A 19,560-nucleotide genomic window follows, 5' to 3' on the forward strand; every position below is an offset into this window, starting at 1 on the left:
CACCAACATTGAGATAACACAGATGTTAGAATTATGTGACAAGAATTTTAAAGCAGCTATCATAAAAATGTTTCAGTATACTTAAAAGAAATTTGAAAATAGAAAGCCTTAGCAAAGAAAGAAAAGATATGAAGACAAACTGAATGGAAATTTTAGAACTGACAAATACAATGACTGAAAATTTAAAACTCCACTGTGGGCTCAACAGCAGAATAGAGAGGACAGAGGAAAGAATCAGAGACCTTGACAATGGAACCATGGAAATGATCTAATATGAACAGAAAGGAAAATTGGCTGGAAAAAAAAATGAGCAGAGCCTCAGGGACCTGTGAGACTATAATAGAAGATCTGGCATTTGTGTCATCAGAGTCCCAGAAGGAGAGGAGAAAACGTGTGGGGCTGAAAAAGTATTTGAAGAAATTGGCTGAAATTTTCTCTCATCTGGCAAAAATATCAACTTAGAGTTTCAAGAAGCTGAGCAAACCCCAAAAGGAAAAATCAAAAAAATCTACACCAAGACACATAATCAAACTTCAGAAAACTAAAGACAAAGAAAAAAAATCTTAAAATCAGCAAGAGAGAGACCACAACTTACCTATGGGGGGAAAACAATTAAAGTGACAGGAGATTTCTTATCAGAAACCATGGAGAAGAGATGAAAGTGGCACAACATTTTTCTTTTTTTTTTTCCAAAGATTTATTTATTTATTTTAGAGGGGGGACGGGCAGAGGGAGAGGGAGAGGGAGAGAGAATCCTCAAGCAGACTCCCCATTGAATGCAGAGCCTGATGCAGGGCTTGATCCCAGGACTCTGAGATCATGACCTGAGCCAAAATCAAGAGTCGGCTGCTTAACCAACTGAGCCAATGAGGTGCCCCGGCACAACATTTTTAAATGCTTGAAGAAAAGAACTGTCAACCCTGAATTCCATATCTGGCAAAACTATCTTTAAGAAATGAAGTGGTAACAGGCACCTGGGTGGCTCAGTTGGTTAAGTGTCTGACTCCTGATTTCGGCTCAGGTCATGAGATCAAGTCCTGCGTTGGGCTCCATGCTGGGCATAGAGCCTGCTTAAAATTCTCTCTCTTCCTCTGCTCCACCCCCCATCCCCCCAAAAAGAAACGAAGTGGTAATGGCCAATAAATACATGAAAAGGTGCTTGGCATCATTAATAATCAGGGAAATACAAGTCAAAATTACAATGAGATACTACCTCATACCCACTAGGATGGCTAGAATCAAAAAGTCAGAAACAGCAAGTGTTGGTGAGGATGTGGAGAAATTGGAACTTTCATATGTTGCCAGGGGAGTGTAAAATGGTGCAGCTGCTTTGGGAAACAATCTGGCGGTTCCTCAAATGATTAAACATAGTTATCATTTGACCCAGCAATTCCATTCCTAGGTACATGCATCCGCAAGAGAAATGAAAATATATGGCCACATAAAAACATGTACACATATGTTGAGAGCAGCATTCTCATACTAGCTAAAAGGTGGAACCACCCCAGTGTACATCAGCTGATAAATGGATAAACAAAATGTGACACATCTATACAATGGAATATTATTCAGCCATAAAAAGGAATAAAATGACTGACACGTTACAACATGTACATGTACAACGTGCTACACTTTTTCCCTATCTGTATCTATGTACGATTTTACCCACCTATATGGACTGGCGACTTCCTACTTTATTCATCAGGTTATACATAATCTATTACTATCATTATTTATTTTGCTTCTCAGATTGTCCCAGATTTTCCCAGAGGGAGTTCCTTGAAACATTATGCTGAGTGAAAGAAGCCAGACACAAAGATCACAGATTATATAAGTCCATTCATGTGAACTCTCCAGAATAGTGAAGTCTATAGAGACAGAAAGTATATTAGTGGTTGCTTAGGTTTGGGGGAGGCAGGAAACAGAGGTGCGGTGGGAAGGAGTGATGGCTAAAGGAAATGGGGCTTCTTTTTGGGGTGATGAAAATGTTGTCAAATTGATTGTGGTGATGGTTGCTCATATCCATAAATATAAAAACCAGTGAACTGAACACTTTAAATGGGTAAATTGTATGGTATGTAAGTTATATGTCAGTAAAGCTGTTACTAAGAAAGAAGAAATGAAAAGGAAATCAAGATATCCTCAGATGAAGGAAAACTAAGAAAATTTGTGGCCAGCAGACGTACCCTAAGTGAATGGCTAATGGAAGTTCTGTAAACAGAAAGGAGATAATAAGAGAAGGAATCTTGGAACATCAGGAAGGAAGAAAAAATGGAAAAAGCAAAAATATGAGTAAACACAAATTCCTTCTCCTCTTGGGTTTTCTAAATTACGTTTGAAGGTCAAAGCAAAAAGTATTACATTGTCTGTTGTGGATCTCCATGTATGTAGGGGAAATATTTAAGACAACTGTATTATAATATAACCTGGTGAGGGTAAAGGGATTTAAAGGCAGCTAAGTTTTCTATACTTCACTCTAACTGGTAAAATGTCAACACCAGTAGACTTATTTGGTGATGGAATAGTTCTGTATCTGTATTATTGCACAAGAATCGATACATGAATGGCAGAGAACTACACACACACTATAGCGATGTCAGTTTCCTGTTTGTGATATCGTACTCTAAGTGATGCAGGATGTAACCACTGGCAGAAACTGCATAAAGGGTTACATGAGACCTCTCTGTACCATCTTTGCAACTTCCAGTAAATCTATAATTATTTCAAAAATAAAAAGTTTTAACAAGCTACCAATATTATCCTCAGAAGGACTGGAGTAGTGGGCACACCAGAAAAGATCAGAATGCTATCAAAAAGAAGCATTCCTTTCTTCCCTCTCTATCTGCCTACCTACAAACCTCTCCACCTATTATATGGACTGGTGACTTCCTACTTTATTCAGTGGGTTATCATCTATTGCTATCATTATTTATTTTGCTACTCAAATTGTCCCAAGTTTGGCCAGAGGGAGTTCCTTCCAGGTGGCTCCTGTGTCCTTTCAACATGTCCCTATCTTTTGAGCACTTTATTACTTTTCAGTACAATGAGTTCTTCCAGGATCATTTTGTACTCTCTCTGCTCTAACCCTGGAATCAGTCATTTCTCCAAGAAGCTCTGGTTCCTATTAGTGACTAATGGCAAATCAAGGTGTGCTTATTGTGCCTGGAGTGTAATTGTACTTTCAGCAGTCAGAGCGAGGGGTGTTTTTCTTTACCGGAGAATGCCAACTAATCAATGTGGAAGAAATTATGGGATTAGAAAACGTCATTAGGAAAAAACAGCACAGTAATTAATTCTTACAGGCAAGAATCATCACTGGATGCTAAAATCGGTGACCAGGAGCATGAGAAATGGGATATTTACATAGCCTCAAAGTATCTCCCCCCAAAATAGTCATTAATTACACAGGGAAAGATAGTCACATTACAGAACTTGACAGATAACCATCTTAGTCATGGTGATCAAAGTTAATATTATCAATAAAGGCTAAATTGATATTGAATGCCTACTGACATGAAGCACTGAGAAGAACACAGCATTGTTTCTGTGATACTCCTGAGAAAAAAAGGAATAACCTAGATCTAATTATGAGGAAGCAAGAAGCAAACCAAGTTGAGGGACATTCTTCCAAATGGTCCGTGTCATGAAAGTCAAGGAAAGGCTGAGGCACTGTTCCAGATTAAAGGCTAAAGGGACATGACAAGTCAACGCAATACATGAACCTGGATTGGATCCTGGATCAGGGGAAAGTGCTATAAAGGACCTTCTTGTGACAACTGGGGAAACTGTATATTATACGGTATATATTAGATAATTAGATAATACATGGTATGTTAGTACCTTATCAATGTGAAATTTCCTCATTCTGAAGACTCTACTGTGGTTACAGAAGAGAATGTTCTTGTTCTTAAGAGATATGCATTGAAGTATTTAGGGGTAAATACTAAAAATAGTGTCCGCAAATTACTCTCAAATGGTTCAGAAAACAAGGTTTTAAATATAGCTGTGTGTATGCCCATATACATGCCCTTACAAACACACACGCAAACATCGAGAACAGAATGAAAGCAAATGTGGCAAAATGTTAACGGTTTATTTTGGATGAAGGGGGTACATAGTTCTTTGTGCTGTTTCTGTAACTTCTCTTTAATTTTAAAATTATTTCAAAAGAATCAAAAGTTAAAAAAAAACCCAAAAAACCAAAGTTTGAAACGCCTAGAAAATTTAGGTGAATATTTGTTTAGGCCTTGGGGTGGTTGAGGATTTCCTAAACCAGAGAGAAAATGCGCTGCGTATCAAAGAAAAGACGTAATGATTTGACTATGAGGAAATGAGGAAGCTTTATTCACCCAAAGCCCCTTTGGCCTCTGGGAGCCCTGGTCTCCCTCCCCTTGTTAGTGAATGTTCAGGGCCACCAAGCGTGCAGGGAACTCATAGTACCTTCTCCACCACCAGCAGCTCCTGGAGGCAGCTCCACAAGCACTGGGCCATGCCCAGCACTTCGCCACCCACCAGCTCTCCTGAACACAGCCCCAAGGGTTGCTGAGAGGAGGACCTCCACTTGAGCCCCTAGCAACACACCTGACCTGTGCCCCCTTCATCACCCAAGGGCAGTCATCCAGGGGGAGGCCTGGGGTCAGGCTGGAGGGAAGCTCTCATTCTGCCTGCCCATCCTCCCGAGCAGCTTGCCAGCTACCCCAGGGTAGACCGGCAGGTGTGTGGGTAACACAGTGGGGAGGAGCCTCAGGGGGCAGGACAGGAGTGGCTATTTCAACCAGTACGAAAGAATGAAAATATTCTATCATTTGACATTGTTAAACATTTTAACAACTCCAGTGGCTCAAGCTGGTGGACAAAAGACCACCCTCAATCAGTCTCTCCCTCCCTGGGAGTCACTAAGGCCCCATTTTCAGGGAAAGTGTACAAAGCCCATGACAGGCATTCTCAGCATGAACAGACACACAAGATGAATATATACAAAGTACACTGCCCACAGATGCCCCTCTTTGATCCCATTCCCCGCAAAAATAGAAGCTTTGGGAGGAGGATTTTGGTGCTAGAAATCTGGGTAAAAAGTTGCTAACATAGACTCACCCAGATTCCAGCCTCACCTGCCACATAGGAAAAGGTTTGATTTCCTATCCCTTTTCTACCACGGAGGATGGCATGTGTGCCTACCACCACCAGGACCCCTACAAGGACTTCCTCATCCTAGGTGAGATCCCCATCTCGATCCCAGGACCTGAGCCGAAGGCAGACGCTTAACGAGGTCCTTTATAGCACTTTCCTCTGAACTCCTCATGGTTCTCCAGCGACCCACATGGCTCTCCTGTCTCCCTCCCTTCAGGATCATCTGAGCCAGCACACTACGTGCTCTCATCCCCGGGACCGTGCTGGGCTGCCAGGATTGACCACTCACTGGCCCTCTGCTCTGGCCCATCCTGCAGCTGGCTCTGGGCTCAGTCCCCCCACTTCTGTGCTTGCCTCACTGTGATACGACCTTGCCCTTCTACACCCTGTCCCAGACTAGCAGAAGGGCTTCAGTGGTGCTTACGAGGCTGTCTGCAAGTGTGCAGCGAGTTCTTGGCTCCCTGTGCCCTCACCAGAGGCCAAATACCCAGCCTTTCTGTATGCTTGCCCTTGGCTGGGGCTGCTCTGGTCTTTCCTGCTCCCTCTGGCTGTTCCCGGTTCCCTCTCACTGTTCTCTGTTCTGTACCCCTCCGCAGCTCCCTCTGGCTTTTCCCTGCTTCCCCTGCCCACTCCCGGCTCATACTTCTCTCTGCTGCTCCCTCTGCTGGTCCTTATTCCCTCTGCGTAGTCCCCATCGGACTCTTCCCTGGTCCCTCTGTTTACTGTTCCCTCTAAATGTTGCTTGCTCCTTTTGAGTGCCCCCGGTCTCTTTCCGGATTGTCCCTGGCTTCCTCTAACTGTTCCAAGCCTCCTGTTCCTTCTTCCCTTTGACTGCTTGGACGGAGCCCTGGTGCCTCTGACTGTCCTGTGTTTCCTTTGACAGTTTCCCCTCTAGCTGATCCTTAGTCGGCGGCACCATTCTTCTGATTGTGCACTAGTCCATCTGGCTGTTCCCTGGTCCTGATGAGCTTTTCTTATTCTTTCTAGTTGACACAGACTGACTGCCCTTTGAGTCCCCTGACTGCTGTCCAGTCCCAATTCTTCCCTGTGCCTTGGGCAAACCTGGAATGCATTTCTAGTCCACCCTCACTTGACACGCCCGGTTTCTAGGGGGGTGGGGAGCAGCACACTTTGCGGAGAGCTGGTCGACCCAGCTCCTAGCCTCGGCTCTTGACCACCAAAGTCTACTAGTTCTGGGCACTCCACCATGATGCTTGATTTTGTACTTTCCCCTTCTCTATCACTTACATCATGTCTGACTATCTGCTGGTTCCTCTGGTTGTTTCCTGCGTAGGGTGACCAACTGTCTCGTTTGCTGGGACACTCCCTATTTTAGCACTGAAGTCCCACATCCCAGGAAACCCCTGTCACCCTGTTCCAGGGAACTCTGGTTGTTCCTCAGCCTCTCCCTGGCTTCTGCAACTGGCCCCTCCCTTTTTAAAAAAGATTTTATTTATTTATTTATTTGACAGAGAGAGAGAGAGAGAGAGAGTTAGCAAGAGCAGGAACACAAGCAAGGCGAGTGGGAGAGGGAGAAGCAGGCTTCCCGCTGAGCAGGGAGCCCGATGCCGGGCTGGATCCCAGGACCCTGGGATCATGACCTGAGCCGAAGGCAGACGCTTAACGACTGAGCCACCCAGGCACCCCTGCAACTGGCCCTTAACCCCAGTGCCTGTTACATGGGGCCCTCTGGCTGCTAACTAGCTTCAGGAATGGATACTATGCCTTCCAGCTGTTCTCTAGTCCCTCTAGCTGTTCTCTGGTCAGCCAGGCTGCTCTCCAACACCAGATAAACTTTTATTTATTTATTTATTTTTTTATTTTTTAAAGATTTTTTATTTATTTGACGGGGAGAGACACAGCGAGAGAGGGAACACAAGCAGGGGGAGTAGGAGAGGGAGAAGCAGGCTACCCGCGGAGCAGGGAGCCCAATGCGGGGCTCGATCCCAGGACCCTGGGACCATGACCTGAGCCGAAGGCAGTAACGACTGAGCCACCCAGGCGCCCCACCAGATAAACTTTTAATGCCCACTTTGTGGTTCCCTAGTTCTCTGGTTAGCCCCTGGGACCTCCAGTAGGCACTCTGTGCCCAGTACAGCTTTGTTGTTCCCTCTGGCTGTTCCCCAACCTCAGAGACTATTCCTTGTTCTGTGTGGGTCCTGATGTCCTCAGCTACTCCTCAGCCTGGGAGGCCTTTCTCCGTTTTTCCACCTATCCATGGGTCTGTCCGTTCCCCACCCCTCCACCTGTTTATAGCCTCAGCAGCTGGTCCCTGCTTTCTCTGGCTGCTATCCACTCCCTTCCCATTCTTTCTTATTTTTTTTGTTCCCTGGTACCTCTATCTTTCCCTATCCCCTCAGACTCTCCCCTAAACCCTGGTGCCTTGTGAAGTTGCTTGTCCCACAGGCTTTTGCCCAGAACACCAAACCTATCTGCTCTTTCCATTTTGGCCAAATCTTCTGTTTTCTCATCCCTCTGGATGGTCTCTGCTCCCTTTGGCTGCTATCCGGTCCCTCTACCTTCTGGTCCCTTGTCCTATTTTGGGATCCCTCTCATTGTTCTTGGACCCACTGGCTTTTTCCTCTCTCCACTTCTCCAGTCCCTGATGACTACTTCTTGGTCTCTCTGCTGCCCCTGGCTTCTGGGCTTCTGTTTCCCATTTCCTCTGTTCCATTGCACTCTCATCCCGCCCCCTGGGCCCCTTGGCTATCCTCCATCTCCAGTAAGTGCACCATGGTTCCATCAGCTGTTCCTCATCCCTCTTTCTCTTACTGACCATTCTGCCTATTTTTCAGCCTCAGCCACTATTTCCTGGTCCCGCCAGCTGTTCCCTACCACTGGGGACACTTTTTTTTTTTGGTTCTTCGGTATCTCTGCCCATTCCCTGCTCCCTGACATCTAATGAAAAAACCAAAAACCTGAAAAATAAATAAGTGAATAAATAACATTCAACAGGGTCTTGGTCATTTTCATCTCTTCTTGCAAAGGGTCAGAGGTCTGTGGTTGGGAAGGAAGAGATGAGTGGAGAAATGTGCCCTTCAGAGCCCGGAATCTTTCATCTAGAAATTCCCACACACTGGCTGGGCAAGAAGCCACCTGCAGAAAGACTGGGGAGGACCACGTTTTTGTGGCCTCAAACTGTGGGTCTGTGATTGATATGATGGAGCAGAGCCTAAACACTTCCATAGGTGGAAGGGCACTATGGTTAGGCAGCAATTCGTTTACCATTCAGTGCCTTTATACCTTTGACCCAAACATAATTTCAGTGACTTGGGCAAAAAGAACTTAAGTGCAGGAATTTTACCACAGCAGTGTTAATCCCAAGAGAAAACCTGAAACACCCTAAATGCACATACAGTGGATTGGTTAAATTAATTCAAGTTTATCCAAAGGACATAATGCTGTGCGTTATGTGTATATGAAGAAAAAATATTTAATGCCTAGAAAATCATGTTAAGCTGTCAAATTAAAAAGGAGGCAACCAAATACTGTCATTCCATTTTTAAACTTGAGCTATAGAATGTATATGTGTATGGTATGTATGCACACCCACAGCCCCACACATATACCCACATACATGCACACTTGTGCATACAAAGAAAAAATCAACTGAAAGGAAATATACCTAAATGTTAACAATGGTTAACTTTGGGTAATGCTGAAATTACAGGTACTGTTTTATTCTCTTCTGTTTGTTTACCTGCATTCTCTAACATTTTATTGTGAAATAATGAAATTATGAAATAATAAAAATCAAAATAATTTTTTAAAGTTAATATTATCCTAATGACCATGTGACCCTGAGCCCCTGTGACAATGAAGCCTGCCCCAGAGGTGACAGCGTTCACAGGAAGGTTTGAAGAAGGGAGCTGTCAGGCAGGGTCTGGCTCTCTCATCGTCTTCCCCTATTTACAGATTCTCAAGGGGAATTTTTATTTATTTTTCTTTTTATTTTTTAAGGATTTTATTTATTTATTTGAGAAAGAGAGAGAAAGAACACGAGTGGGGGGGGGGCAGAGGGAGAGGGAGAAGCAGGCTCGGGGCTCTATCCAAGGACCTGGAGATCATGACTTGAGCTGAAGGCAGACACCCAATAGACTGAGCCACCCAGGTGCTCAAAGGGAACTTTTAGGGGGCAACTTGGTCTTGGCTGTGGTGTGGTGAGGGTGGAGGACACATTCAGGAGACCTGGTTCCAGTCCAATGCTATTACTCACAATCCAAGAGGCCTGGGCAAATCATGTCCCTTCTCAGGCCATTTTATCACCTTTGAAAGGAGGAGGAAGAACTAGAAGGATCCTGGAGACTGTTGTTGCCCTATTACCCTGCCATGCTCTCAGTTCCAGAGAAAAGGGATTTTTCTGCCCTAGATCAGGATAGAGGAGGAAGCAGCAAATCCCCAGAGACAAGGGGAAAAGGAAGCTGGGGGCAGGGGGTGATCCACTGAGCATCTGCAAAGAGCCAATGGAGAGTGCAGGGCCTATGCTGGGGGTCGGGGGTAGCGTCTCCCTGGCTAGGACCCCAGATGTGGGGTGACCCTCCCATCCCACCTTTCCTCCATCACACGTCCACTGAAACACACAGGGCTCTGGATGTGGGACATCAGCCACGTGGTACTCACATAGCAGGAGGATGGTGACCTGGGAGCCTGGAATCTGCCACTTCTGTGACCCACCTGCCCCTGCCCTGAGGCCCTGTGACAGGTCAGGGCTATCTCCTCACTGAGCGAATTCCTGCCCCTGGAGTCCTTTCCCTCCTCACCTCACACAAGCCGCCACGTCCCTCTGCAGCCAGGACCGAGGACCACTGGGGAGAACTCCCGTTAGCTGGCATGTTTCCGCTGGGCCTCAGCTCCGGGCTCTCTTGCTGATGACTCTGCTCTTCCCAGGAGCTCGAAGCCAGCTGGGCAGCCGGGGACTCAATCAGGGCTGCTGGGGCCGGGAGGTAGGTCCTGCAGCCTCCGCTTCGGGGTCTGGCCCAGGGGCTCCACAGAGACTCCAAGAAACCCTGGAGAGCCAGTGTGCACGTGGTCAGTCACCATTCACCCCACAAAATGCTTCCTGGGGGCACCAAGGGGGCAGCTCTCTGTGCTGGATACTGTGAAAAAGAGAAGTTCAGTAAAACCAACACCAAATGTTAGTGTATAATGTGAAAAAAATACTCATAAGACTTGGTATAAAATGAATGAGGGTTTGAATTCCAGATCTTCTACTTTCTAGCTAGAGTCTGGGGGAAGTCACTTTAGTCTGAGTTTCTTCATCTTAAAACTGAGGATGAAAACACCTGTCTCAAAAAAAAAGAAAGAAAGAAAAGAAAAGAAAAGAAAACACCTGTCTCATAGGGTTGTTAGAATTAAATGATATATGGTGCCTCCAAAGCACTCATTCCTACTTGGCACCTGGAACATTGATATTAAATATTGCTATTATTACAAGGTGCAAGGCAGGTACCTTATTTAATTTTCAAACTCATCCTGTGAACTAGGTATTCCATTAGTATTATTCCCATTTATCATCAGATAGAGATGTTCAGCGATATTAAGGAATTTGCCCCAAGATCACTCAGATTAGGGGGAAGGACAGGGACTCAAACCCAGGTATGCCTGGCTCCAAGGTACATTTTCTTAACTACTATGCCATATGGTATTCTGTATATGGCAGGTCACAAAAAACATTATTTCCATTTCCTTGCTGCCCTTAAAGTGCTCTGGCTAGGGGTGATCATGCCACATGTGCATAAACTGAGCTTCTGTATAATTCAGTGTATGTTCTGGGCAACTTAGAGAGCTCACCTTCTTCTGCCATAGATGAAAACATAAACTCATTGCCTCCCTCCCCCAACTCCCATCTGGGCACTGAAAACCAGCATGTCTGTACAGGCTCCTAAATCAGTAACCCACACTGCTTGACAAAACCGTGTCCCAGATGGTACCATCAACTGGCTTCCACAGGCTCCCCAAATAATCACCAACACCCTCAATACACCCTCAATAGAAAACCAACCACTGATCCACTCAATGCCCTTTGGGGGCCAAACCTGACCTCCTATAGGAGCCCATAACTCACAGCCCACATATAGAACTAGTGACTCCCATAAAACCTTCAATAATAGTCCATCACATACTAACTCACACAGCCCTGCATTTACCGATATCCACAGGTCTCAATCAATGACTCGCACAGGGCCACCAAAATTGACTCCCAAAAACTTATAATCCCAGGCTTGCAAGCAATCATTTGCCACCTCAGTGTTCCAATCAATAACTCTCGTGGGCTAGTCAATGACTTCAGACACTGACATCTCCAACTCTTATAAAACCTCAAGAATTTCCCAAGACTGTACCTCACTGCCCCAGTGTGAATCATAGCTATAGGCTTTAGATCTAATCCTATTGGACCCTACCTCATTGATCCTTCCCCACAGAAATCCCCCCAATCCTTGACTCCCAGAGGAACCAAATCAACCCCAAACCTGATGTGGCATTGAATTTAGAGGACAAAAAGGAAACCTACAACACTTCCAGGCAGAAACAACATGTTATTTAAAATGGAAAGGGCTCACAATGGCACTAGACTTTTTGTTTGCAACGATAGGAATCATATTAGAAGAAAATATCTACAAATTACTGAGAGAAAGGAGCTGATATCCGAGAATTTTAAAGCCATCCTAGCTTGATACTATTCTTCTGTCAGAGGAAAAGACAATTTTAGCCATAAAAGCATTTATAACATTAAATGCCACCATTCCTAGCTCAGGAGAATACTCAAGGGAATAGTCTAAGCAATTATAAATTGCATAGTAACAGAAACCTCAAAAATCAGAGGAAAGCGGTCTTGAGAAATGATTCTTGTAATATATAGTTATAGCTGAATAAAGAAAAATAACATAACTAGGCATATGGAATAAAGAAGATTATTACTAAGTGGAAAATTTAAAATACCCTGGAAAATCTACTGAGTGAAATGAGGAGAAGGCAAATTATGCACCTCTATTCCTAGATCCAGATACGATTACAACATTATTGGATCTAGTAATAGAGAAAATATAGACAATTATATTTCTAAGGAAGGTGAAGGCAACTACTAGCAGAAATTGATAAATATAATCAAAATCCCAAACTATCAGAATTCCAAGATAATAAGAACCCAGAGGGGAATGAGAAATGTGACCAAACGAGCAAAAATAGGAAAAGGGAAAGAGTGGAAATATCAACCAAGTAAAATAAATAGTAAACATAAAATAATAGAAGGCACAAAATTTAGTATAATTCAACTAAATTGAATGAGCTGAATCCTGCCCTAAAAGATAAAGACGATGGGATTGGTTCACAAAAACAATACACAGGTGCCACATATCTAAAACAAAAAGACAAAGATGTGAAATGAAGCGTTGGACAGAAACATGCCATGCTATTTATCATTCTTTCTGTTATGGTCGGCACTCGTTGTGTCTTAGTTAGGAAAACCTTGCCTACCTCAGGGTCATAAAGATGTTTAATGTTTTCTTCTAAATTTGTATTGTTCTATCTTTTATGTTTAGATTTATAGCCTTCTTGGGAAGGATTTTCGTGTGTGGTATGTGTTAGGGTCAAGATTCATTTCTTCCAGGGCGCCTGGGTGACTCAGTCAGTTAAGCATCTGCCTTTGGCTCAGGTCATGATCCTGGGGTCCTGGGATCAAGCCCCAGGCCAAGTTGAGCTCCCTGCTCAGTGGGGAGTCTACTTCTCCCTCTCCCCCTCCCCCTCCCCCTGCTTGTGCATGCTCTCTCTCTGTCAAATAAATAAATAAAATCTTTGTTTAAAAAAAGTTTCATTTCTGGGCGCCTGGGTGGCTCAGTTGGTTGAGCGACTGCCTTCGGCTCAGGTCATGATCCTGGAGTCCCTGGATCGAGTCCCGCATCGGGCTCCCTGCTCGGCAGGGAGTCTGCTTCTCCCTCTGACCCTCTTCCCTCTCATGCTCTCTGTATCTCATTCTCTCTGTCTCAAATAAATAAATAAAATCTTTAAAAAAAAAAGTTTCATTTCTTCCATATGGATATCAAGGTGATCCAGCATGGCTTATTGAAAAGACTATCCTTTCTCCACTGCTTTGCAGTGTTGCTTTGCACCCGTCTATATGGAGGTTCATTCCTGGACTCTGGGTTTTGATTGGTCTATTTGTCTATTTGTGGACCACTACTATAGTGTCTTAATTAATGTGCTTCATATCAAGTTTTGATATCTGGTAGAATAAAAGGTTATTAAATTGGACCACACTAAAATTAAAGACCTTGGCTCATCAGAAGACAAAATTAAGGGTGAAAAGGCAAGGGACGCCTGGGTGGCTCAGTTGGTGAAGTGTCTGCCTTCGGCTCAGGTCATGATCCTGGAGTCTCAGGATCGAGCCCCGCATCGGGCTCCCTGCTCAGCGGGGAGCTTGCTTCTCCCTCTGCTGCTCCCCCTGCTTGTGCTTTCCCCCTCTCTCTCCCCCTCTGATAAATAAATAAAATCTTTAAAAAAAAAAGAGTGAAAAGGCAAATCCCACAGTGGGAGAAGATAACTGTAATACTGGTATCTGACAAACAACTCATATCTCAAATATATCAAGAATTCTTAGAAATCAATCGGAGCAATAGGAAAAGAGAGAAGGGAACAGGCACTTCCCAAAGAAGATATGCCAAGTGGCAAATATGCATAGGAAAAGATGCTCAACTTCATTAGTCAGCAAGGAAATATAAATTAAACTACAATCAGATACTCCTTCCTACCCACCAGAAATGGCTAAAAATGGAAAAGATGGAAAATAACCAAGAGAGTTGGTGAGGCTATGAACAATGGAAACTCATAAATTGTTTTTGAGGAGCATACAATAGTACAGACACTTTGTAAAACTGTTTGGTGTTATCTATGAAAGCTGAACACATGCAGTAGCCTGTGACCCAACTCTTCTACTCCTAGGAATATACTCAGGAGAAATGTGAACATACATTGACTGAAAAACTAGTAAGATGATGTTCAGAGTGGCTTTATTCAAAACTGAAAATTATGCAGATGCCCATCAACTTCAGAATGGATAAACAAGTTGTCCTGTATTCATACAAGGAAGTACTATACAGTAACAAGAATGAACAAATTACTACGCACAACAGGCATGAATCTCATCTCATGAATATTACATTGGCCAATGAAGCCAGACCCAAAAGAGCAATGAATCAATACTGTATGATTATGTTTATATAAATTTCAAAAACATGTAAAACTAATCTAAGCTGTTAGAAGTCAGGCTGTTGGTACCCCTTGGGAGGAGGTTAGTGATTGGAAAGGAACACAAGGGGGTATTTCTTGGGTGCTAGTGATGTTCTATTTCTAAATCTAGGTGGTGGTTGTGCATGTTCACTCAGTCTGTTAAAAAATCATCAAGCTAAATGCATAATCTGTGCAGTTTCTTACATTATGTCATAATTAAATAAAGATTTAAAAAATATACAATATACCAGGCAAATGTAAGAAAATGAAGGCATATCTAGAAATAAATTTTTGAGTGGAAATTAAGTCCAAAGTGCTCAATAGATTAACAAAGGGGTCCATTTTTAATAATAAAATATACAATAAAAAGTACATAAACCTTTGCATAAATCTTTAGGGCCATTCAATATATACAAATAAAACCAGCACAAATGCATGAAACCACATGAAATCTTCAAAATCATAATTATGGAGACTTCCTCTTCTGGAGATGGAGTAGATATTAGTTTACCTATTCTTTCTGCTAAATAACAACTAAAAAGTGTGGACATTATATATAAAACATAGGAAGAGGGGCGCCTGGGTGGATTAGTCAGTTAAGCACCTGCCTTCGGCTCAGGTCATGATCTCAGGATCCTGGGATCGAGTCCTGCATCAGGCTCCCTGCTCAGTGGGGAGTCTGCTTCTCCCTCTGCCACTCCCCCTGCCTTGTGCTCTCTCTCTTGCTCACTCTCTCTCTCTCTCAGATAGGTAAATAAAATCTTAAAAAAAAAAACAACATAGGAAGATTCTGAAAGGTGGCGTGAGGAGGGCAGATTGGCTAGGGATCCTGAGACCCCCAAAATGACATGGCAGTGAGTTCTCTGTGTTTTCTTTTAGCCTCATATATCCTAGACTTGGTGCTGGAGAAGCCAGCAACCTAGAAAGGCCAATGGTGCAGACAAAAACTGCCCCCAATAAAAGCCTGTTCTCTCTAGTCAAAGGACCAGGCAAGAGGCAGTCTACCAAGACAGAAAACTTTCAATGATGGTTCTACTCAGGCCAAACACCACAAAAACACTGGGGTCCCACCACCATTACTAACAGCAAAGGCCAGGGGGAGAGCCTAGACTTCCACCCTTGACAAACTATAAGAAGGTACCCTCAGCCCCTCACCCTGCCCCCTGCCTCTCATCCCTTGCCCCCTGCGCAGGTGGTATCAGAGAAAGTCCATTAGGGTGCTGGAGCTTTCTTCCTTGTTGGGCAGTAACACCTGCCTCTTCCTCGCCCACCCTTTGGTGACAGTGGAGACAATGTGGGGAGTCTGGGCTTCCATCCTCACCCAGAGATAACAAAGTGTCCTTCCTCCTCTCCACTGAGTGATGTCAGAGGAGGGCTACTGGCGCTCCTACCAGGGCTCAGCAGTAACAAGGGCACTTCTGCCAACAGTGTCAATGGACATCAAATGGGAAGCAGTGACAAGGCACCTATGTCCCTCCCAGTCAGGGTGGTATCAGCAGAGGCCTAGTGAGAAGCATGAACTCCTACCCCCACTAGGCAATAAAAAGGAGCCCACCCCGGGGCACCTGGGTAGCTCAGCCGGTTAAGTATCTGACTCTTGATTTCAGCTCAGGTCATGATCTCAGGGTTGTGGGATCGAACCCCATGACAGGCTCCAAGATGGGTGTGGAGCCTGCTTAAGATTCTCTCTCTCCCTCTCCCTCAGCTCCTCCCCCCGCCATTAAAAAAAAAGGAGCGCCTCCCCCCCCCAAGAGGCCAAGTGGAGAACCTGGACTTCCATCCCTACCTAGCAGTCATGAATGAGGTGACATCTCCCTTTACCAAACGGAGCTCTGTCAAGGGAGGCCTGTTAAAACACTAGAGTTAAATAAAGTCCAGACCCTCTTAATATAATACCCAAATATCCTGAACATAATGAAAAATTAGATGTCATACCAAGAACCAGGAAAATCTCAACTCAAATGACAAAAGACACTGAGCAGATCCCAACACTGAAATAACACAGATGTTGGAATTATCTGACAAGGATTTTATTTTTTTAAATATAATTTTATTTTATTTTATTTTAAAGATTTATTTATTTATTTGAGGGGGGGAAGGGCAGAGGGAGAGGGAGAGAGAATCCCAAGCAGACTCCCCACCAAATGCGGAGCTCAATCACACGAGCCCGAAATCATGACCCCAGCCAAAATCAAGAGTCTGATGCCCAACCGACTGAGCCACCCAGGTGCCCCATCTGACAAGGATTTTAGAGCAGCCATCATAAACATGCTTCATTGGGCAATTATGAAAAATGCTTAACACAAATGAGACAACAGAAAATCTCAGCAAAGAAATATAGGCATACCTCATTTTATTGTGTTTCCCAGATAGTGAATTGAATTTACAAATTAAAGGTTCATGGCAACTCTGTCAAGTAAGTCTATCAGCGCCATTTTTCCAATAGCATCTGCTCACTTCATGTCTCTATGCCACATTTTGGTAATCCTTGTAATATTTCAAGCTTTTTCATTAATATTATATTTATTATGGTGACCTGTGGCCAGTGATCTTTGATGTTACTATTGTAATTCTTTTGGGATGTCACAAACCACATCCATATAACCAGCCACAACAATCCCTTAAACCAAAGCCTAATCCAGATCAAGGCCCTAATTCTCTTCAGTTCTCTGAAGGCTGAGAGAGGTGAGGAAGCTACAGAAGAAAAGTTTGAAGCTAGCAGAGGTTGGTTCACAAATTTTTTAAAAAAGATTTTATTTATTCATTTGAGAGGGAGACAGAGAGAGAGAGAGAGAGAGCACGAGCGGGGGAGGAGACAGAGGGAGAAGCAGACTCCCCACTGAGCAGGGAGTCCGATGCGGGCCCGATCCCAGGACCCTGGGATCATGACCTGAGCCAAAGGCAGACACTTAACCGACTGAGCCACCCAGGCGCCCTGTTGGTTCATGAATTTTAAGGAAAGAAGCCATCTTTATAACATAAAAGTGTGAAGTGAAGCTGCAAGTGCTGGTATGGAAGCTGCAGCAAATTTTCCAGAAGATTCAGCTAAGATAATTAATGAAGGTGGTTACACTAACCATCAGAATTTCAATGTAGACAAAACAGCCTTCTATTGGAAGAAAATGCCACTATGACTAGAAGGAAATAGCACAACATTTTTTAAGTGCTGAAAGAAAAGAACTGTTAGCCTAGAATCCTATACCCATAGAAAATATCCTTCAGGAATCAAAGAGCTGTCAAGACATTTTCAGATGAAGGAAACTAAGAATTTGTTACCAGAAGACCTACCATAAAAGAATGGCTATAGGAATTTCTCTAACCAGAAAGGCAATGATAAAAGAAGGAATCTTGGAACATCAGTAAGGAAGAAAGAACATGGGAAAAGCAAAACTATAGGTAAATATAATATGCTTTCCTTCTCCTCAGTTTTCTAAATTACGTTTGACAGTTGAAGTGAAAATTATAACACCATCTAATGTGGTGCTCAATGCATGTAAAGGAAATATTTAAGACAATTATATTATAAATAGGGGAGGATAAAGGGACATGAGGTAAGTAAGGTTTCCACACTTCCCTGGAAGTGGTAAAATGATGCCAGTGGACTCTGATAAGTTGTGTATATATTACATGATACATAGAATATCCGGTTTAAAAAAGCTATATAAGGAGATGCCCCTGAAAACACTAGATTATCAAACGGAATTCTTTAAAATGTCCAAATACCCCAAAGAATGGCAAGGAGAGAGAAAGAGAGAGAGAGAGAGAGGGAGGGAGAGAAAGAGCAAGAGAAACAAAAACAGAGAGAACAAACAGAAAACACAAAATATGACAGACTTAAACCTTAGCATTTAAATAATTACATAAAGTGTAAATGGTATAAATGCACCAGCTGTAGGCAGAAATTAGCAGGTTCTATTTCAAAAATCATGACCCAGCTATATACTATCTACAAGAAACGTGTTTCAAATATAATGATATATGTAGGTTGAAAGTAAACAGATGGAAAAGATATATCATGCAAACATTGATTAAAAGGAAGCAGAAATGGATTTATTAATATTGGATAGAGTAGACTTCAGAGTAAAGAAAATTACCAGGGACAGACAGGGACATTACATAATGATAAAAGGGTCAGTCCACCAAGAAGACATAGCAATTTTAAATGTGTATATGCACCATGCAATAGAATTGCAAAATATATGAAGAAAGTCTTGATAAAACTGAAAGGAGAAATAGGCAAAATCACAATTATAGTTGGAGACTTCAATACCTTTCCTTCAACAACTGAAAGAACAATCAGACAGAAAATCAACAAGGTTATAAAAGAATTCATGAACATCATTAGCCAACAGGATCTATGCAACGTTTATAGAACTTTCCATGCAACAGTAACAGAATACACATTCTTTTTAAGTGCCCACAGAAAATATGTCACATAGACCATATCCTAGACCATATAACCAATCTCAGCAAATGTAAAAGGATTAAAATCATACGTAGTATGTTCTCTGACCACAATGGAATGAAACTAGTAATCAAAACAAAGAGGTAACAGGAAAATCCCCAAACACTTAGAAACTAAGCAACATACTTCTTTTTTTTTTTTTTTAAAGATTTTATTTATTTATTTGACAGAGAGAGACACAGCGAGAGAGGGAACACAAGCAGGGGGAGAGGGAGAAGCAGGTTTCCTGCCGAGCAGGGAGCCTGATGCGGGGCTCCATCCCAGGACCCTGGGATCATGACCTGAGCTGAAGGCAGACGCTTAACGACTGAGCCACCCAGGCGCCCCTAAGCAACATACTTCTAAATAATCCATAGCTCAAAGAGGAAGTCTCAAGGGAAATTAAAAAAATACACTGAACTGAATAAAAATTAAAATACAACATATCAAAATTTGTAGGATACAGTCTCAGGCTTATAATCCTTTAACCCCCCCTTGACCATATAAGAATGGACCTTGGGCCTGGAACACTTCCTTACCAAGAGACAAAGAGCCCACACAGCCTGTGTTGGGCTATTGCCTTGTGTGGGAATATCTTTCCCTATGTTGAACTCAGTGTGTGCTATTTTGTTCTGCAGAAGTTTGTACATCAATGGCTCTTAGACATGCCCTTAGCTTTCAGTATTTCAGACTCCATGGGGGAGTGGGTGGGTCCTTCCACTGCAATATGAGGGGGTGTGAATAGTATCTCAGTTCAGTTTAAT

General features: G+C 43.2%; 1 protein-coding gene across 3 annotated transcripts in view; it reads right to left on the reverse strand.

The window, feature by feature from the left end:
- ZNF41 (zinc finger protein 41) overlaps positions 1–19,560 on the reverse strand; it is a 45,166-nt gene that overhangs the window by 15,376 nt on the left and 10,230 nt on the right. For all 3 annotated transcript variants that reach the window (XM_045876941.3, XM_054507783.2, XM_064573999.1), the window contains exon 2: positions 9,891–10,226. In XM_045876941.3, coding sequence (XP_045732897.1) covers positions 9,891–9,962 — 72 coding nt within the window. In that variant the 5' untranslated portion in view covers positions 9,963–10,226. The remainder of the gene's footprint in view (positions 1–9,890; positions 10,227–19,560) is intronic.

This window comes from Mirounga angustirostris, unplaced genomic scaffold (genome assembly GCF_029215605.1).
Source record: "Mirounga angustirostris isolate CCGP_5_RB_7025 unplaced genomic scaffold, mMirAng1.0.hap1 SCAF_11, whole genome shotgun sequence".
NCBI lineage: Eukaryota > Metazoa > Chordata > Mammalia > Carnivora > Phocidae > Mirounga > Mirounga angustirostris.